General features: G+C 41.1%; 1 protein-coding gene across 1 annotated transcript; it reads left to right on the top strand.

The window, feature by feature from the left end:
- The first annotated feature begins 3,165 nt into the window (after window positions 1–3,165).
- On the top strand, window positions 3,166–22,019 carry SLC40A1 (solute carrier family 40 member 1). Its single transcript, XM_042441508.1, is given in 18 exon segments — window positions 3,166–3,593; window positions 5,984–6,051; window positions 13,255–13,414; window positions 15,405–15,520; window positions 15,711–15,837; window positions 17,996–18,261; window positions 19,368–19,488; window positions 19,491–19,517; window positions 19,520–19,558; window positions 19,561–19,593; window positions 19,596–19,643; window positions 19,646–19,726; window positions 19,729–19,917; window positions 19,920–19,991; window positions 21,292–21,358; window positions 21,360–21,461; window positions 21,463–21,538; window positions 21,541–22,019. Coding segments are annotated over 18 exon segments (1,653 nt in total). The 5' UTR covers window positions 3,166–3,562; the 3' UTR covers window positions 21,571–22,019.
- The last annotated feature ends 290 nt before the right edge of the window (window positions 22,020–22,309 follow it).

Raw genomic sequence — 22,309 nt, forward strand, 5'->3', positions numbered from 1 at the left:
ACATTCAGTTCAAAGTTGTGTTGGTGTGGTATGCATGTTTGCTTCAGTCCTGGTATTCTCCCCCAACCTAGAAAGCTACTACAATTCCCATGATGCTTCGCTGTAATCTTGCTTCTATTTTGCTTCCGGTAGTCTTTCCACTTCTAGTGCTGGTGAGGGGGAAAAGCAGATGTTTCCGATGGCATGGGTGGAGAGCTAGTGGAAAATGCATATGTGCTCGTTTTAACGTGAACAGAGCAGTGTATGGTTTGTGTCTCTCGCCCCCCCCCCCAAGATCTGCAAATGGGGGTTTCCTTTGGGTAGTCATATTCTGATCTTCCTGGGCACGTTGCCCAGCCAATGTGTTGGGGAGGGAGGTGTCTTATTTTGCCAACACATGTCATGTTTGTGAGCAATGTATGCATGTGCGCGCACACATACACATATATATACATGTGTACATATGCATATACAGTGTGCCTGCGTTATACATGGGCACGCTATATGCGGATTTAAGTGTGTGTGGTAAAGCCACGCGGGAGTGCATGGGGCGCAAGGGGTGGCATGTCCCATTCAGATGAATGGGATGTGCACCCATGGCGCGCGCACGCCGCTGCACCGCCATGTCATTGCACGCATGAGCCCCATTCACTTGAATGGGGCTCAAGCAGAGGTGGAATTTGCCTTACGCGGGGGGATCCGGAACGGATCCCCCCCGCATAAGGTGAGATTCCACTGTACATACTCATACATATACATATAAATACAAAAAGATATAAATATGTATATATGTGTGTACATATATATGTATATGCATAAACATATATACATGTATATGTATATACATATATATGTATGCATATATACATATGCATGCCCATGCCCATGGCACACCCATGGGGGAAGTAATGTGTGTGAGTGTGTGTGCATTATATATATATGTATGTATGTATGTATATATATATGTATATAAGTGTGTGTACATATATACATTGTTGTATGTGTGTGTGTGTGTGTGTGTGTGTGTGCGTGCATATATATATGTTTACATATATGCACCTTGAGGAGCTGAAGCATACACATTCTATTTACAACATGTGATTGGAGCATATAGTGGCATACCTGCTGACACTTTTCCTGGTGGTCCATCTGTGCATATAGATGGATGCACCTATATATATACATACACACACACACATGCATAGGTGTGCCCATCTATATGTGCAGATATACATGTATAAAGTGCATTTATAATGTGCATAGAGCAAGTGCCTGCACCCACAGATATATATGCCCACATCTATATTTCACGTGGAGCCTGGATTCATGCAAAACAAGACACAGGAAACAGGGGAAGCGGGTCCCTTCTTCATCTCGGAAGCATTAAAGTTCACAATGCATTCAGAGCACCACTGGGCATACGCAAGGATCCCAATTTGAATTGGACAATCTGCATGGTATGTGCTGTTGTGATAATTTATTTTACACTCGCTCTGCTTTGCATTTGGAATGACCGCAGTGTTGCTCTTTACATGTGGTTATTAATCACGTAATTTTTCTTATTTTCGAATTGGTCCTACTTGGCATTTTCTTCGGATGGGGCCACATATCCCACAGATGATAATGGCCCTATACTTCAGTCTTCTTCAACAGATGTGAGGAAGTAGGCAGAAGTCTAGGAAAGCTCATGCTGCCAACTTTCCTTTCAGTGAATCTCAGAGGTGCTACAAGATCTCTTTACATAACATCCAGGGAGAATATTCTTTGTCTTCTTAGCTAAAGGGTCTGTTTCCAGATCAAAGGGAGATGATATTATTCCTTCTCACTTAGGGAGATGGGACTAAGGAACACTGTTCCTTATGTGAAGAGCAATGACCATGGGAGGCTAGGTTGGTCCCCTCCCTCCTTGCATTTCCATTAAAAGCAAACAGTTTTATTTAAGCAGGCTTTTAAACATATTTTTTTAATATGTTGTGTGTGTGTGTGTTTTTAGTTCTGTTTTTAACTTTTGTCTGTTCGCGTATTAATTGTATATCATTTTAACTAGATGATTTTATTTGTTTGTTAAAAATTTATTGTGACGTTTTAATAATGTTTTATCTCATGAGCCCCCTTGGGTCCCTTCTTTTTTGGAAAGGCGGCATAGAAGCGACATTAATTAATTAATTAATTAATTAATAACTGAGGTGGTTCCTTAGTTCCCCATCGAGGCCCTTTCTGCTCAGGTTTCTGGACTTTTTAGTTTTCCTTCAGAAACCCAGAGGCAGATCAAGGAAGAGAAGAAGGAGGAATAATAAGAAGAGTTAAAATAGGAGATTCTTTCTGCAGTGTGTTTTGGACCCCTGTTTCCTCAGGGGAAGGGCAACCCAGGAGGTTCCTTAGCTCCCCACCAATTCTGTTTCTGCCCAGGGTTTAGGGGTTTGTAGTTTTGCTTCAGCAGAGGCAGACCAAGGAAGAGAAGAAGGGAGAAAAGAAGAGGAAGAAGAGGAAAAGGGGGAGATTATTTCTGCAGTGTGTTTTGGACCCTTGCTTCCTCAGGGGAAGGCAACTGAGCATCCCCCCACCAAGTCCCTTTCTGCTCAGGGGCTTTTACGTTTTGCTCCAGAAACCCAGAGCCAGGCCAAGGAGGAGGAGGAGGAAGAGGAAGAAGAAGAGGATGAGGAAGAGGAAGAAGAAGAGGAGGAGGAGGAAGAAGAGGAAGAAGAGGAAGAAGAAGAGGAGGAAGAAGAAGAAGAGGAGGAGGAAGAAGAGGAAGAAGAAGAGGAGGAAGAGGAAGGAGAGGAAGAAGAGGAGGAGGAGGAAGAAGAAGAGGAAAAGAGGAGGAGGAAGAGGAAGAAGAAGAGGAAGGAGGAGGAAAAAGAGGAAGAAGAAGAAGAGGAGGAGGAGGAAGAGGAAGAGGAGGCATTTCAGGGTGTTTGTGTTTGTGGGAGTGTGTGGTTTGTGGGCGCCCTGAGGGATGCAGGGCTCCCTAATGGAGGGTGGAGATTGCTGGCCCTATAAAAGTGCCCCCAGATGCTGGCTGGGCCTCATCCTTCCCAAAGGGCTGCTGCTGCTGCTGTGGTTCTCCTCCTCCTTGTCCTTCCAGTGGGAACAGAGGGGCAGGAGGGGCATGCAGATCAGGCAGGCGCTGATAGGCGACTCTGGGCCCCGTCTCCTCCGCCTGGGCTCCGTCTGCAGTATAAGAGGGAGGCTCTCTCTATTGCCAGGACAGACAGAGCCAGCAGCAGAGCAGGAGGAGGAGGTGGGCGCCCAGCAGCAGCAGCGGTGCCCTTCCCCTGCACCCAGCCCAGGGCCCCCTTAGCCACCCTTGGCCCATAAGGCCATCGCTTTCCAACTTCAGCTACAGTGCTAGCTAAGTTTGGAAAGACCAACAGGGAGAGAGAAGACGCCTTTGCAAGGCTTTGGGTTGCTGCTGTTGTTGCTGTTGCTGTGAGTGAGTGAGTGAGTGAGTGTGAGTGCTTCCAAGGCTCTTTCCTCTGTGCCCCCTTCTCCTCCCATCCCTGGTTTGCCTCTGCCTGGAGGGTCTCTCTGTCTGGAGGGAAGGCTGGAGAAGAGAAGGAGAAGCAAAGGAGCAACAACAACCATGGAGCAGCCAAGTAGTCAAGGATGCTGCGGTGAGTGGGAGGCTCCTGCAGGGGAAGAGATTCTTGTTGTTGTTGTTGTCGTGTGGCTCCAAGTCCTTTCCAACTTACAACCACCTTCTTGGGGTCTTCTTGGCAATTTCTAAAGAGAGAGAGAGGGGGGAGGGCTTTCCTTTGAAGCTTTTTTCTTTCCTTCATTTTATTTGAGCCTGACTGTGCAAAGCTCTGTGCAATGTTAATAATAATAAATGTTAATAATAATAATAATAAATGTTAATAATAATAATAGGCTGAGAGAGTGTGTCTTCTCCCCCCTTATTTTATTTGAGCCTTACTATGTCAAGAGCTGTGCAAACTTTACAGCACTCTGTAAATAAATGTTAATGATAACAACAACAACAACAACAACAATAGCAAGTACATTTCTATACCACTTATCAGTGCTCTTAAGCACTCCAGTGGTCCTCCAGACATTTTAGACTTCAGCTCCCAGAATCCCTGATCATTTGGGCATGCTGACAGGGACTCCTGGGAGTTGAAGTCCAAAACATTTGGAGAGCCAAAGGTTGAGAAGCAAGCGGTTTATAATGTGTGTATGCTAATTGGCTACTCATTTTAGCAACCTATGGAAGGATGCCAGGCTGAGTCAACCCTGAGCCCTGGCTGGGATTGAACTCACAACCTTGCGGTTTGTGAATGAGTGGCTGCCACACAGGCATTTAACCGCTGCACCACCAGGGCTCCTATATACAGTAATAGGTTGAGAGAGTGTGGCTTCTTGCCCAAGGGAGTCAGGGCAATGTTTGTGAGACATTTAGCCTTCTCTGTCAGAGAACTTTTATATGAATCTGACATACATAGACACCCCCCCCCCCTTCTCCCCAGGAATTTAACTCCGAACTTTTCCTTCCACCCAGAATGTGGGTCCCACCCAGAACCAGGCCTTCATCCCTTGCGCAAAAGCAGCCAGCACAGAGCAGCTCCTTCCTCTCCCTCAGCCCCCGTCTCTTTCCAATCATTGGAGAGAAAGGAGTCAAAGCATTGACACTGCTTCAACACACACTGCCTTGGCTCCATCTCATGTAACCCTGGGATGTGTAGTTTGCAGTGGCACCAGAGCTCTCTGACAGAGAAGGTTTAATAGGTCACAAAACTAAACCAGAATTTCATAGCACTGAGCCATGGCAGTTAAAGCGGTGTCAAAATGGATTATTTCTGGATGTAGATGTAGCAAAACCCCAAAGTATTTGAGGAACCTATACATTCTGAAATGGTGAGGGAAGTAGCCACATTCTCTCTATATGGGCTGCATACCTTCTATAGGAAAAGACTTAAGAAAAAGACCAAGGTTGTGCTGGACAACAGGTATGTGGTAGGCGGAAAGGGTGCCTGTATGTCATCTTGTCACACCTTGAAGAGCCCAACATGGTTTGAGCATTGGACTACAACTCTGAAGACTAGGATTCCAATCTCTCCTTGGCAATGGAAACCCACTGGGTGACCCTGGGCAAGTCACACACTCTCAGCCTCAGAGGACAGCACTGGCAACCCCCTTCTGAAGAAGCATACCAAAAAATCCTGTGATAGTGTCGCCTTAGAGTCGCCACAAGTTGGGAACAACTTGAAGGCAAACAACAGCACACACACCACACAGGTTCATAATGGTGCTGTGTATTTTGGATTTGATGGCATTTTGCAAGGAACAGGCATATCTATGTGAGAGAAAAATGTGATGTGGATTAATTGCTAAGAGCTTGACTTTTATATCCTTAAAACTACTACTGGAATTTGATAGAATTTTCTACATGAAACAGTATACAGGATGATGCTCAGCCATTCCCTGTTATCAAAAACCCATCTCAACTGTTTGTGGTCTTGACAGTAGCACTTCCATATGCATGTAGTCTCTGCAAAATATCTGCAGTAGAGTTATCTTTGTGGTTGGAAATAGGATTAAAGGTCTGGGTAGCAAAATTAATGCCATTCAGTATGTGACAGAATGTAAACTGCTTGACAAACCCTTTCAAACTTCCTAATCTGGCACTTTTCACATGTGCTGAACTACCTTTTCCATTCCTCTATTGACTTGCATTGCTGTGCTAGCAGGGGATGATGGGAATTGTAATTTGACACATCTGAAGGTAAGGGGCACCAGGTTGAGGAAGGCTGAAGCATTTAATAAAACTCAGACATGGCAGGCATATATCTACAATAATGTTATTTGAAAAGCCTGTGTCAATAGGCACAGTTGTGATCCTGTGTCAGTAACAACCAGTTAAATAAATGCCCATTGCTTTCATGTTTATTATTTTGAAATGTGATTTTAAATGATGCCCGTGTGTGCATGCTCAAATAAAAATGTTCAGTAACTTGCAAAATATACTTGAATTATCTACATCAGTTCTCTCTTACTTGTCTTTCAGGATCCTGTGTCAGTTACTTCACATCTGCAAAATTTCTGCTGTACCTTGGACATGCCCTGTCCACTTGGGTAAGTACAGTAGATCTACATATGATGACTTTTATTATAATGAGTTGCATATAATTACATTTTTATTGTATGCTTCATCAAGACATTTAACAAGAGAGCCGTGAGGTGAGATATTTTGTCACTCAGTTATGCAGGAAGTTCATATGACAGACGAGTGGCTAATGGGCCCTGGTCCAAACCTCAAAGGGGCTATCGAAAGTGTCTAACTTATTTGGGTATAGGGGTCAGCACCATGGATAGCTCCTTCAATGTTTGGACTGGAAAACTCACTGGAGAAGACAATAATGCTTGGTAGGAAAGAAGGCAGTAGGAAAAGAGGAAGAGCACATTCCAGATAGATAGACTCAATTGAGGAAGCCACGGCTCTGAGTCCTGAGCAGAGTGCTTGATGACAGGGTGATTTGGAGGTCTCTCATTTGTAGGGTTGCCATAAGTTGAAGTTGACCTGGCAGTAGTTAACAACAAATTCTGACTGCCGTTCAATAATATGGTTAGGTGTGATTTCTAAGGTTATTTACAGAACAATCTTTTCCATTTGAGCTTTACTTTGTATTGATAACTCTACATATGAGTAGAACTGGGATTAAAATGCCTGAAGCTTGGGTAAAATCTTCAAGATCACTTGACATACTCCTGGTTAATTAACTGAGTTATATTTTGAGCCCCACGTAAAACATATTTTATACTCTGTTTTCGGCATTAACTGAAAAAAATTGCCTGCCTTCCAGATAATATGTAAAGCTTAGCCATTTTACAATGGATTAGTTCTCTTTCATTATCCCTTTGATGTTCTGTGGATAAGAAGTTCAAGGTTCTACATTGTGAATTATGTAGAAACTACTTTCTAATTGCTCAAGAAGTTTGTTTTCAGTTAGTAGTATGAGGAAACATGTTCCTTCAGAAGTTGTAGACAGAGAGGTCGCATAACATTTGCAAGCAGCAATTTAAAAATTTCTTGTCTCCTAGTTCAATTAAGAGTTAAGCCCCCCTTTCTTTATTTTTTAAAAGAAACAATTGCTATATATTTTAGTACTTGTGCTTTTGTGCCTTCACGCCACCCCCCCCCCCCCCCCCCGACTTACAGCACTTCCATCCTAGTGAGTTCTTGGCAAGATTTATTCAGGGGCGTTTTGTTTTTGCCTTTCTCTAAAGCTGAGAAAGCCTGACTTGCCCAGGGTCACCCAGTGCTGAGTGGAAATTTGAAACCTGGTTTCCTGGAGTTCCAATCCAACACTCAAAGCAGTACACAGCACTGGCCCTTATATTTTACTCTGTTACTGTTAAAATGAATGATAAATCATGGAGTATTTCGGTGGTTTACCAAAACAGCAGTTATAAAAAACAAACATATGTGCAAAATATTAGCAGACCAGTCATTTGAGGGGAGATTCAGATATTCACATCTCTGCCTGTAATGTTTGATACTTGTGAGGCTCTGTGATAAATGCAGGCACATTTAATTAATTATATCACACTACATTTTATCTTGTCTTATCCCCTAGATTGGTTAGGACACTTTACCTAGTCCCCTTCGGCTCTCATAACTTTGTGAGGTAAACTAGATTAAGGCAGAGAGAGAGGTCACACTGTGAGCTTTGTGTGGCTACATATAATAATATCTATCAATGATAACATGTCACCAAAAATAAGGGCTAGAATTCACTAAGGTTTGTATTCATGATACCTATGTATTCCTCAGTTTAGGAGATATGTAGGGACCATGAAAAGTCTCAAATCCTTATTTACTGGGCAGCAACTACTGCGGTCAATGGAGGTCTGTTCCCCTATTGCTTGGAAAGCATCTAATGTTGCCACCCTGCCTGTCCTGTGAGCTATCTCCAGTGTGAGAGGGAATTGAGACAGGGACTCTACTGTTGCTATTGCGCTGGAAATCACTTATGGGGTGGCAACGTCAGTCGGCTGCTTCCAAATCAGCAAGGGTAAGTGGGGACTGGGGGAGTTGAACTGGGAGACAGCACTTAGCTATGTAACTAAGGTGCTTACATTTTCATTACTGTCTTTGTGAATTCTGGCCAATGTATTATGAAATTATGATTGAACTGAATGTGGGACTATGCTGGCTAGGCAATTTTGGGAATTGTAAAAAAGCAACTTTTCCAGGCTCTGAGGGAGAGTAGATTTGATGTGGGACTATATATAATACGAATCAGATATAATGAATAACCGAGTGCTCCAGTTAAAGCAGAGAATTTGCTTATGGACACAGTCTTTCTGTTTTTCATTTCATTTATTAATTAAAATACTTATATCCTATCATATGTCTTGGGTTATCAAGGTGATGTACCAATAAAATCAGCTTAAATGTTGTATAAAGCAAAAACATATTAAACAAGTAAACAAATTAAAACAGTTTAAAACCTTGTGCATGTATAAATTTTGGACAAGATTAATGAAGCCCCAAATGTTTTAATAAAAAGCCACATTACTGGTACCACATTTGGTACCAGAATAAAAGGACCATCTGTGCCAATCAGGCCTCCACGGGTGTAGGGAATTCCGTAACTAGGGTACCACAGCTACAAAGGTCCTCTCCTTCAATGTGTTCCTCACACTGAAGTCTCCTCAGGCTGATCTCCATTCTAGGACAGGCGTATGTGGATGTCTGTGGGAATTGTGTGGACCTTTTGGATTTTGTTGAACTGCAGCTCCCAGTACTGGCAGTGCTGGCTAGGACTGTTCGAATCTGCAGTCCAATAACATTGGAAGGGCTATACAGTTCCTGACCCTATTCTGGAATAAAACAATGAACTTGCCTTGAAACGTTCATTGCTGTTTTGAATAAGCATGAATGATGATGCAGAGCTGGATCAAACCAAAGACCTACCCAGTCTATCATTACTACAGTGTTCAACCAAAAGCCTCTGGGAAGTCCCAAAGCATCCCTGTTCTAGTGTCATTTGCTAGCTGCTGGTGTTCAGAGGCATTGCTTCTTCTGAACCTGCAGGAAGTGCATAAGGGAATGCCCTTCAGTACAGTGCTATCAAACAAGGTACTAAACAGGTCCTAAGACTGAAGTTGTATTGGAAGTGGAAAGGGGCAGCTGTTTGGGGTGGCTTTCGATGAAGCATTTATTTGTTCTAAAGCTTATGTCCATCCACTAAAGGACTCCCATCCAGTTCAAAATGAGGCATAAAAATACTTGAAGGCACAAAGAAGCTGGAGTTAATAAACATTATAATTCCCACATATCAAAGCATGAGAATTGAATCTGTGCCACATCAAATCGATTGAAACTAAAGGATTTGCCATTCTAGACTGTCACATTATGGATAAAGCACATGTGTAATCAAGAATATATTGAATGGTTTTACTGTAGTTCAGGGATGAGCAGCTGGTGGATGAAGGCCTCAGCCTAATTTCATTTATCCTTCAGCCTAATTTCAGAAGACATGTACAGTGGCCAGTTGATCTGTCCTCTCCTCAGTGTGCTATATGGGGAGGGAGACTGAGAGAGAGATAATGGGAGGAAGGGGAAGGAAGTTAGCAACCTCCTATTCCATTTAAATCTGGCTTATTTGTATAGCTAGGTGACCAGCTCTTTAGCTATGTACCTGCCTCTGCCCTTCAAGCATATATCTCTGTCACATAGTCATTAAAAATATACCTCTGGACTCTGAATTGGCCATAAAATTGAAGGACAAGCAGAGTAAAAGTAGATTTTATTTCTCAAGAGAGAGGAGAGTAGGAACACAGTTCTGGACAAAGTTGAGTATTTGTTGTATTGATGTTGTGTGCCTTTAAGCCATTTCTAGCTTATGGCAACACTAAGGTGACCCTATCATAGAGTTTATTTTGGCAAGATTTGTTCAGAGAAAGTTTCCCCTTGCCTTCCTCTGAGGCTGAGAGTATGACTTGTCCACCGTCACCCAGTGGGTTTCCTTGGTCTAGTGAAGATTTGAATCCTGTTATTCCAAAGTCCTAGTCCAAGCTCAAACTATAAGTCACTGTCCAACACCAACATCACATGATTGATGTTGTCAGATCAGTGCTAGTTAAATACAGGCTGGGCTAGTTGGGATACATGCATGGGGCAGAAGATGTACAGTTGGCTCCAACTTGTGAAGATCAGTTATACTTATCATGGCCAATGTTCCTTATCAGACTATCTCTTAAATAGTCTTAAGGACTTTTAAGTTGTTGTGGTCTCAGAGAAAAAAGGTATTAAGTTTCATTGATTTTGTTGGGGCTTGCTAGTAAAGTAGAATTTGTTTAAGATGATGGTGTACCTATGAAATGGTTGTACAGTTTGGATGGAGCGAAATTATGCCAACAAAATCCCTGGGTTTAATTTGTTAATAGCAATTTACGACTCCCACAACAATCTTATGTGTCTGACTCATCTTGTTTTGCTTTGTAATTGGAAAACAAACAGGCTAAGAAACATATTCTATGCCTGATGTTTTCCCCATACATCATTAGGTTATGTGTTAATAAAATTAACAAATGGATGAGGGTGGGAGGAAAGGAGGGAGCAAAGCATATTCTTAGAAGACCTAACTTAGTAGGACCAGTGTTTTGCCTACCATGAACAAATGGGTGCTTACATGCTATGTAGGACAGTATTTAGGTCTTCCCTTTGGTTATTAATTAGGAAGCAAGGAACTCTGTCAAGTGATGCATCTACACTACAGAAATAGTGCAGCTTGACACCATTTTAATTGCCATGACTCAGTGCTATGGAATTCTGGGATTTGTAGTTCTGTGAGATATTTAGTCTTTCAGTCAGAAAGGTCTGTTGCCACAACAAATGTCAAATCCAAATTTACAAACAAGCCCCAACAAAACCATTTCTGTAACTATGAACCAATGAAGTTAAAGCAGTGTCGAACTGCATAATTTCTGCAGTGCAGATTCAGCCCAGGGTCTTCAAGAAAATTTTGTGCTTAATGTTATGCTGTGAGTCTGATAGCTATCTCTCCAGTCTATATTTTAATTTGAAGTTAAATGTTGTTGCTGCCAGTATCACCGTGCGAAACCTGAACAAATATCCCTTGTGAACTAACAATGTTGCTTTCACTGCACTATTAGAAAGTAAGGTGGTTTAGGGCCATTTCATCATGCAAAAGCAAATCCAGAATTACCAGTAAAGTGTCTTTTCAAAAGGAGCTGAGGCTAGCTGTAGCTCCTAAATTAAGTGTTTCTGTATGATGCATTCTGTCCCATCCATAATTTAAATTATCTGATGTATGCTTAGAAAGGAAAGCTTTAGGTGTGCACTTAAAAATGTAATCTGTGAAGCTATCCTTCAGTAACTTCGTATGTTCTGTTAAAATATTTTATAGTTTCTCTTACACTGAATTGACATTAGGCTGCTGTTTTTCTTTCTACTTATATCTGTTTTCAGGCATTAACTGTTGGGATGTTCTGTATTACCTGTAGTTGCTTCTTCTTTCTTGTTTGTTAAAGAGGGAGAACTCTACCCAATGTATGGTGCAGAACTCCTTGGAAAAAATAGATGGTTATAATACAAGTGTTGCAGGGGGGGAATGAACATTATGCGTAGGCTTGTTTGGCAAATTGTCTTTAAATGGCTTGATCCTTCACTCATATAATTACCCATTTATCATGGAGTAGTCCCTTTGTCTGCAATATAATTTCTATAGAAAATTGTGGACTACAATAGGAGTGTAGGACATGTCTCAAATATGTTTGTGACAGTCAGCCAAAGTCAAGTAATCTCCTGCTAATTGGTAGATGAGGAAACAGTATATATTTTCAGTGGTGGGGTCACAGTCCTATTCTGATAGAAGCAGTTTGCATTTCTGTGTACTTATTTTGAGTAACAATGAAATAATTACAGGCATATTTGATCCCTCAGCACTTTTCCTAATCAGAGTTGGCACACTATCAGAATTTCTAAGATCATATCAAAATTTCCAGCTACTCAGACATTGCCTTTCCAATACCAATGGGATGTATTAGTTTGTAAGCATACGGAAGTTGAAATATAATTCATGTCAAACACAGTTGGAACAGTTTCTGGGACCACACCTTCATAAAATCAAGCTGAGTTGTAAATGCAATGTAGCTAGACTCCAGGAGGGGATTACAGATGAAGGATGTAAGAATCCTTTGTGGTGATGGAGGGAAGGGGTTAATTGTGGATTATGATGAAAACGCACAATTTTAGGAATGGATTGAGTCTTCAGTACAGGGCTTCAATACAGTGTGTGAGTTGAAGGATTATGTAGAAAGATAATTTAAAAGGCATTTATGTGTAGAGTGGGGTATGACCCAACCCAGGTCCTGGAGTAGAAAGTTGCAGCAGTTTGCCTCTGAAACTGGAAACCTTATCTTGTTTTAGATGACTGTGAGTGCAAATGTAAGTATGCATCTATATACAAGCTTGCCACTAAAAAAGTCCCTCACCTGTAAAAAATAATAAAGCAGGAACAGCAAGCCTAACCATGTTAAAGATAATTATCACAAGTGTCTAGTGAAACAACAACAATGGGTAAAATAGAAGTTGGAGATTTCCAAGAGAACCATTTAGCTAGTATGACAAATGCACCGCTCCATGCTGCAAAGTCAATAAGCTTTTTGGACTACTGTTCCCAAAATGGCTGTGCTGACTTGCTGGGGAATTCAGTGCATTCACTGTAAGTCACTCCTCAATTAGTATGTTTAACATGGAGTGTAGTTTAGGGCTATTCATATTGTCCATATGGGTTTGCTTATGGAGATTGACCTTAAATTGTTCGTGGTACAGACTCAGTCTGGTGACCCTTTTAAATGTCTCATGGTGCATGAAATGGGTCTGATATATGAAAATTTATTTTTAGGGTAATAGAGTGCAAAGATATATTCTGAGTAAGCACCAGGGTATCTGCCAAAGCCTACAGTGCAGAGGGAGTAGCCAGGCCTCATTGTTGGTACCAGTTCCCTTCTCCTCTCAAAGTGTGTGAGCAGCATCAAGGGGAAGAAAGAGCAAAGTCCTCCTTATCTTCTCTCTTAGCTGGGACAGTGGTGTGGCTTGGGCCTTGAGAGAGAAAAAAAGGCAATTGTGAGAGTAATTAAGGTAATGGAGGCTGATTCAGTGGAAGGAAGCCTAGAATAAAGACATCTCGCCTGAGCCCCACTTCTTGGCATGGAGACAATGTGGTTGGAGGAACATAGTTTATGGATATGTAACATCTTGATATACAGCCTATGAACCTTGAAATGAACTTTCTTTTTTTCTAGGGAGATCGTATGTGGCATTTTGCAGTGTCAGTCTTCCTTGTTGAACTATATGGAAACAGTTTGCTCTTGACAGCTGTTTATGGCTTGGTTGTGGCAGGATCAGTTCTTCTTCTGGGAGCCATCATTGGAGACTGGGTAGACAAGAACGCCAGACTCAAAGGTCAGTAATGTTACAATGATGTGTACTAGAGGATATTTGCATGCATTAAGAGGAGTCATAATCACAGTAAGAACAATAGAAGATGCTGAAACAGCTGCACTCAGTGCTGGGCTTCTGTTGAGATTATTATTACTTTTTAACTGCAAGCTCTCACTTTTTAAAAGGGACTCTGACACTTCTTTGGTTGCAGTCTGAAAAATGATGTGATCTTCAAAATGTATAACATCTGGATAAAATTTAGAGAACTGTCTGATACACAAAGACAGGGATGGGGAACATGTATCCCTCCAGGGGTTATGAATAAAATTGTACTACAAGCTTCATGATTTCTGACTTTTGGTTGTGCCTGCTAGGGTTAATAGAAGTTGAACTCCAGCAACAACTGGAGGGACACACGTGCCCTAATTTTATCTGCAATCTTGTGCTTTCTTTCCTGGGGAAAAAGAACTTGGGAAGTAACTGACACTCACGTCTGAATAGATATGGATAGTGTTGGTAATATCTCTTTTGGAGTTGTCAAAATAATAATAATAATTGTCCCAAGTTGCCTGTATATACAAAAGTAAGTGCTTTTGAGTTCAGTTGGATCTCCCCCAAGATTAAGTGTGACCAAAATTGCAATTTTAAAATAGTAAAATATGTGCAACAAGGACAGGACACCACAGCTCAGTAATCTTAGTAGTGACAGTATGTATGCGTCAAAATTCATATGTTTTTTCTACTGAACTGAGCACTTTAAATGTAATGTAATTATATGATGTACTTAAAGCTAATTTTACATAATTAGTGCCATAAGAAATGAACTTCATGTACTCAAACTGGGTGTTACCTGCTTGGTAGTAGCGTTAGCATTTTAAAAACACAATGTCTTTATTCTGAAAACAGAACAAAGGGACGAACACCTATTTCTTGTTTTTCTTTGAACGCTAGCCTAAAGGGACAACACTAAGAAGAATTAATTAATCTCTCTTAGCTGACAGAGCACACCAGCCAGCATCACTGTAGTTTGAGGAATTTATTTCAGTCCTTACTATGTATTCTGCATTTAAAAATGCTGTGGTCAGTCAGATGGTATATTTTAGAGAAATACCTGACACATTAGTTTTGTTCACACCTCTTTATTTCCCACTCCCTTCTTGCTCCGAACTTCTTGAAGAAAAGTAGCATGAACTGGGTTATATTATGTTTCTCTGAATGACAACAGAGGTCCTGTAGAGATGACTGCATTACCTAAGGGCAATACAATCGATTTCTTTGGAAAATTTCTCTTCACTAATGGCAGAACTGGCCCCAATGGTAGAATTGGGACTAAACCCTCATTGGAGGGTGACCAAATGTCATAACTACAAAGAAGGTCAAGACATTGCCAAATGCAGGACCTTCAAAAATGTAAGACATTCCAAAATAAAAGCTAAAAACAGTCATATAAATATAAATCCATGCTTCTTAATCATGCTAAAAACAGAGGACATTTTGAAATTTCTCCTGGACAGAAGGCTGAAATGTAGGAAAAGGAGGGTGCCTGGTCACCCTGACTCAGGAGGACTTACTGCTAAGTAGACATATATACAATTGTGCTTTTCATTTAAAGCAGCTAGCGCAGAGGTGGATAAAGTGTGACGCTTTCCCAAGACTCTTAAAATCTCCTAGACTTTAAAAAATATTTTTAAATATTTTCCCAAAAGATTTTTTAAAATCTAGATGAACATTTCAGAGACCACAAAACATCCAAAGGGTAACAAACTGCTGCTTTTCCAGCAAGGATCTCCTTTTATCTGCAACCTCAGTTCTTTGAAACATGACAAAAAGATTGTAAAAGTTCCTATACCAAACCAGAAGTGGAAACTGGAAGTCACTTTGGGTTTAATTCTTGGTCCAAAATGTTCTGGAGAATGGGTGATGTGCACAGAATGTATGCATATTCCCTGTGATCAGTGTTGATGCAACTTAAAGTGTAATCCCCTCTCCATTTATGCTTTATTCCAAACAGTGGCCCAGACATCCTTAATTGTGCAAAATGTGTCTGTCATTTTGTGTGGCATCCTCCTGATGATTGTCTTCATTTTTAAAGATGAACTTTTGAAAATGTATCACGGGTGGCTTCTTGTAAGTACTGTACACAAACTTCAAAAACTTTTCAGAACATTTGGGTGGGCTTCTGTTACACCATTTTCTTTTTTTTTAAAAAGCATTCAGTTTTCTTATCATGAGAGTTTCTTCTGTCATCATTAAGCTTTGCTGTGAAACATTTTCTCTCCCTTTCTTTATTAGTGTAAGTTTCCTTCTTCTCCCACAGACCTTGTGCTATATTCTTGTCATCACAATTGCGAACACTGCAAATTTGGCCAGCACAGCCACTGCAATTACCATACAGAGAGACTGGGTAGTTGTTGTTGCTGGTGAAAACAGAAGCAAACTGGCAGGTGAAGTATATTGGCTTTTGGTTATCTGTGTGCTTGGGCTTAAACAAACAGAAATCAGCAAAAGAAATTCAGGATTGCAGGAATCATGAGTCAACAGTCAGGTAATAAAGGGCAGTTTAGATACCTTTCTCAGCTTTTTTGCCTCTTTTTATTGAGAACAAGGGCACAGCAAATTACAGGGTTTGCATTTCCAAGTAGTCACATAGTTGTCATTATACTCTTCAGTCCGTTGTTATTGTTCAGGTATTTCACTATCAAGTTTGGTCAGGCAGGTTTTTTAGTTATTCGTATTTTGAATCAATACTTTAGTCACCTTGTTATCAAAATTTTGTTTACTGTATAAGTGCAATGCTTAAGGTTCATAGTAGTTCTGCCAGGTAAGATGAGTTCATGACAATATACCCTATACTAAGAGAAATGAACTGTATGGCCCTCCATTAGTATAGGGATAGGTAGTCTGTGGCTTTCAAGATGTTCTTGGACTATAGTTCCCATTAGCCCTAATGATTGTCAGTGCAAGCTAAAGCTGATAGCAGTTGCAGTCCAATGACCTCTGAAGGACCACATGTTCCTTATCCACATTAGCATAATGCAGGTAGTGTGGTAGAGTGGATACTTGAGCATTATGGTTGCAAATAAATTTGTAGATAAGGAAAATGTAATAAATGGCGGGGTACAGACCGCCAGAAAGAAGTGCCTCCATGGCGCCTCTCTTTGCTCTGCAGGAGCGTCGCAGCAACCAAATTGTGTGGCACTGCTGCGCAGCATAAAGGGAGCACTCAAAAGCGGCTCCTTTTTGTGGCAGTGCCGCAAAGTGCCATAGCCAGTGCAGTGACGTTGCAGCTGCACAGCCCCATCTGGAAGCGGAGCAGCTGTGATGTCACCGTTATGCGCCTCATCTGGTGGGTGCGCCGCAGCTGCAGCACCCTCGTCACGTGTGAGGGTTGCCGGGCATGTGAGTGCTCTGCCCACCAGGCAACCCTCACACGGGATGAGGGCGCCACAAAGGCCCATCTGTTCCAGGCCAAATAGAATATGGACTTTAATTTGGGCTTTAATCAAGTCATTCTCCAAAGTCTTAAAGAAGTGTCTGGGTTTTTTTCTTTTAAAAAGAACTGTTCAGCTTTGCATAAAGGTAAGTTTTCAGATTAAGGTATAGGTATTATGAGGAATCCACCAGGATAATAGATATTCTCTGTGTTAGGCTGTGAACCTCTGGAGTAAATTTTACTGAATTTGCTTACAGCTCTTTCACGCTGCAGAAATAGTTTGCCACCAGTTTGGGCTGGAACAGATGGCCTGTTTAAGCCCGTTTCCAGGCGTCTTGGGAGCATGACGTTTACATGCCATATACTCCGAAGACTCCTGGACAATGCCTGAAAGCTGGCTGACTGTCCAGATGTGGGCAGCTTCAAGATGTTCCCACCCAGAAGCCGCCCTGGGGCCACAGTAAGGCCAGGAAAAGTGACTCTTTCCCAGCCCAATTGGAGCAGATCTTTTCAGCTCCTATTTGGACTGGGTTCAAGCCGCCCTTCATGGCCGTCTGTTCAGGCCCTTTAACTATCATGGCTCCATCCTGTGGAATAATGGGGTTTCTAGTTTGGTGAAGTATTCAGCCTAGTCTGTCAGAGAGCTCTGGTGTCTCACCAAACTACAAATCACAGTATTCTGCAGGATAGAGTCATGGCAGTTAAAGTGGTGTCAAACTGCTTTATTCCTGCAGTGTGGATACAGCCTTAGAAATCAATGTGACTAAAAGATGTTTTTGTTTATTATCCCCAACAGAAGTCTCTATGTGATCTGCAAATCTTATAGTTTAGTAAATTACTAACATATAATCATATCATTAGAAAGTATACTAAAACAATTTGCATCTATCTGATGTAAAACCATAATATATATAAAATGAATCAGGACTCCAGAAGAATTGTAAGAGTAAAAATGATGATACAGTGAAATAATCTAAAAATGTGCTACAAAGGTGAAACTAAAAAGCCTGGAAAAATAAAACAGTCCTCCCCCAAGGGGAAAAAAAAAACAATTTAGAGGCCAGGTGGGGTGTTCCTCCATAATGAGCATTTAAAAGGCCCTCAATTTAACATTGCCATTTACCATATGCTGAAGTATAACTTTTGTATTCTTCCATTTTGCCATATAGATATGAATGCTACAATACGAAGAATTGACCAGCTGACCAATATCTTGGCTCCAATGGCTGTTGGGCAGATAATGACTTTTGGATCTCCAGTGATTGGATGTGGATTCATTTCTGGTTGGAACTTAATTTCCATGTGTGTAGAATATATGCTGCTCTGGAAAGTTTACCAGAAAACTCCTGCTTTGGCTCACAAAGCCAATTCAAAGGCTGAGGAATCAGAACTTAAACAATTGAATGTGCAGAAAGGTACCAATGTTTTAAAGAGTGTCTTTAATAAAAGAAATATATTTCTTTCTCTATCAATCTATCTATAGCACAGTCTTATGCATGTGTACAGGTAAAGTTTGTTGAGTTAATTATGTGTGCATAGATTGAAAGACTATTTATTTGTTGTTACACACACACGTGTTCCAGAATTTTTGGCACCATTTTCAAGGTCTGCAAATCTGTTTGGAAAGATTACTCTTGTTTGCTTTATTCATTCAAGTTCTGAATCATCACTCCTTGCCATTTTTTCTTCCAGTACACATTTAAGATACTTCATATTCAACAGACTATTAAAGCTTTATACATTCTGAGTACTTGAGTGTCTAATGCATAGGTTTAGGAATGTGGCAAGAGATCCGCAAACAGAGTTCTGCTCATAGAACAGACCACTCATGACTCCTGCAAACAGAAGAGATAGAAAGGAAATTTTTTAAGTTCCCTTTTTGAAGTGGTACTTGAGGTTGCCTAGAGGAAGATGCAGTGGTGAAAATCTCCCAACCTTCTGTTTGCAGAAAAATCAGGTTCTGAAAACAGATGTGGTACCTCCAGAAATAGAAGGACTCTTATTCTTTGACAAACTGCATTGGAAAGAAGCCTTTGTAGTAGCTCTCAGAGTCCTCAAAGTAAGCCCTCCCTGCCCCAGAGAAAACATGAGCATTTCCAGGGGTACTCTTGTCATAAATAGGACTTAGAAAGTTGCTGTGGTAAAAGTTTATTTCCACATTGAAACATTTTAGAAACAATATTCTTTGGTTTCAGCCAGATGTTCGTACTGAAGTGTAATTGAATTAACCACTGAGTGAAAGGAGATCTTGAGAAAGTTACATTTTTGGACTACAGCTCCCACAACGTAGCAGTCAACATGGCTGGGGATTTCTGGGAGCTGTAGTTAAAATAGTAACTTTTTCCCACACTCTGAACGAAATCTGTGACCAAATTCGTTCTGTAGACCTTCTAACAGACTTTTAGTGGGGTTTGCACACCCCCATTAAAACAGGTACATTCAATGTATCATGTTGACCTACTTTTGTGTGGTTGGTAGTTTTAAAACGTTTTGGATTGGCAATACTTAACCCTTATCTCTTTCCACAGATGGTGACAAAAGCTGACTGAAGGCATCCAGCTTATTGGGAAAAGGAGGTAGCCATCTTGGAGCCCAAACCAGAGGAAGAAGTTGCTGTCTTTCTCGAAGGGTGAGCCTTTCAGCACATTCCGTGACGGATGGGTGCCTACTACAACCAACCTGTGTTTTCTGCAGCATGGCCCTGGCTTTCCTTTACATGACTGTTCGGGGTTTTGATGCATTACTACTGGCTATGCGTACACCAGGGGTTGAGTGCCACACTCAGCCTCTTGATGGGGGCATCTGCTATCACAGGAATCCGGGGACAGTAGCCTTCACCTGGCTGCGTCGCAAGTGTGGACTGGTGCGCACAGGCATAATCTCTGGAGTGGCACAGCTTGCCTCTTGGTTTTGTGTGTGGTCTCAGTGTTCATGCCAGGAAGTCCTTTGGATGTGACTGTTTCCCCATTTGCTGACATCAGTGCTAGATTATTTGAAAGCAATCCATTGCCTACTATGGCTCCTGAAGGCGATCGCCCGAAATACTCTCACAACTGGAAGGCTCTCTTGGTCAATGGGTCTACCCTTGATCCAGTACGGCTCCCAACTCGGTGCCTCTCATCTCTGTTAGCCTTCTGTTTGCAGGTGTCATTGCTGCAAGAGTTGGTGAGTTCATGGTCTTCTCTGAATTGTTTGGTTTGATTGGGTTGGATAACCGTATTGTAGATTCATCTGTGTAAACTAGATATTAATAGAAAGTCTGTAACAGGAGTTCTTAGTCTGGGTCCCCACGATGTTGTTGAACTTACAACCCCAGGAATCCTGATCATTGGTCATTCTGGCAGGAGTGCCTGGGACTTCAAAGTATAACATCAACGGGAGACCCTTGTCATCCTTCTCTTAAAGGGAGTTGGAGTGTTAGCAGAATACTTCATTTCTAATCACTGTTCTAGCAGCACAATCCTTTACTAGTAACCTCACCTGAAATAAAATTGCTAATGCAAAAATAACAGTTAACATTCTCTTCTTACCTATATATCTGTAGCCTGTCTATTAATCTATATACTTTACCTGTCTATTAATCTATTATGTAAAGGTTGGATCCAACAAAACCTCTCATGGAATGAACCTCTCATCATCAAGAGGTTTTTGATTCCTTGCAACCTTTTCACTAGAGGAACAGAGGAGAAGATTATCTTTGTTGATTCTGTCCCTTTGTAATCCTGATCAGCCCCTCCCCCTCCTCTGCAGGGTTGAAGACTCCTCCAGATCAGTGAGAAACCTGATGCTGGGGATTTCAGAAAGAGCCAGAATTGGCAAAAACAAAACAAAACAAAAAAATATGACACTTCCCTGATAGTGGAACAAAATTCTGGATGCAACCCATAGCCTTTGCACAAAACTAAAAGGCAAAAAGCAAAAGCAAAAAGAGATCAAAACAAAACCCCCATGTCATCTTGACTTCACTCTGACATTTCAATTGACAACAAAGCAGTACTGTTAATATTAACCGTAGATTGCAAACCCTTGCTAAGAAAATGGTCATGTTGAAGATCTCTTTAAATTACAATTGTCCATTTATGTTCCCTGCCAGGTTTCATTCATTCATTGGGAGTGCAGTCTACACTTCTAGGGTTGTAAGCCCCATTTAACACAGAGGTCGCTGTTTTCCAGATAAACATGAACAGGGTGGGTTGTAATAGGCAATCTACATATTTTTCAAGAGTTGCATTAGTTAATTATGCTTGTTATATGTGGAGCAGAGACTTCCATTTAAGGAATCCTGTTTTTGTTTGTTTGTTTGCCAAGTAGGAAGCAGCTCATAGTCATCCACAGAGAAGAAAAAAGATCTTATCATTTTGGACCTTTGTCATTGTGACATCTTTTTAAAAGTATGAGGTACATTATTTTTTTCCATTCTCCCCTGCTGGAATCAGCATCTTTTCCGTTCCTTTTCCTTTTACAGGCCTGTGGTCATTTGATCTGACAGTCACCCAGCTGATCCAGGAAAATGTGATTGAATCGGAAGAGGGATCTAAATGTGGTCCAAAACCCGAATTACCTTCTCGATGCTGTTGCATTTCATCATGGTCATCCTGGCCCTAACCCTGAAGCTTTGGGTTGCTGGTTCGTATTTCGTGTCCTTCGTTGCAATGGGTCACATCATGTACTTCCGGTTTGCCCATAAAACGCTGGGGAGGAATGTCCTTCTTGTGCTTGTACTCCTGAGATAAGCCGTTGCTAAGACCCTCCATCTTGTGATGCATCAAGTGTCTAGTGTATCAGTGGTAACTGCCAACTACTCCTTTTTCCAATCCATTAGATTTCATGCTTTATATCTTATGGGCCTGGAACAACCAGTACTACTTCCAAATGATGGTGTTCAAAGTTTTGATCTCTCACCAAGCCATCAGCCTAACCTGATTTCCTGCTGCCGTTTGTCTTTAGGGAAGTGACCAGGTGTAGCTTCTCTCCACTTAGAAGTGACATAGTTTATTTATTTAAGGGGAGATCTCCCAAAAGTTAAAAATTAACAACAGAGGTAAAGACAATTAAACAAGGAAGTGAATGGTTCTGATTATTTTTTAAATAAAGAAAATTCAGGGTGGAGGGTTACATTAATTAAATGTATCGATTATGATAATATGGATAGTGCCCTCCCCCTCCCCCATAAACACAATAACATTTTTGCCTCTTTAAGAATGATTCCCTGAAAACATGACTAAAACATACACAAATGAATATCAAAAAAAGGTAAGTGCGTTATTCAAAGCCAAACTCTAATCTTTGGCCAAGGTGAGAAGGGAAGCAATCCCTCTTTATGATGTTTTGAATATGTTGGTTGCTTCATTAGACTCTTTAATAAGAAAATGTGCAAAATATGTAGAATAATGACAGAATATATTACCTATTGTAGCACTTTCTAGGAACTCAGAATTGCTGGTATAAACAGAAGCCTATAAATAACATACTAAAGCATAGAG

Source organism: Sceloporus undulatus, chromosome 1, assembly GCF_019175285.1.
Source record: "Sceloporus undulatus isolate JIND9_A2432 ecotype Alabama chromosome 1, SceUnd_v1.1, whole genome shotgun sequence".
Classification (NCBI taxonomy): Eukaryota; Metazoa; Chordata; class Lepidosauria; order Squamata; family Phrynosomatidae; genus Sceloporus; species Sceloporus undulatus.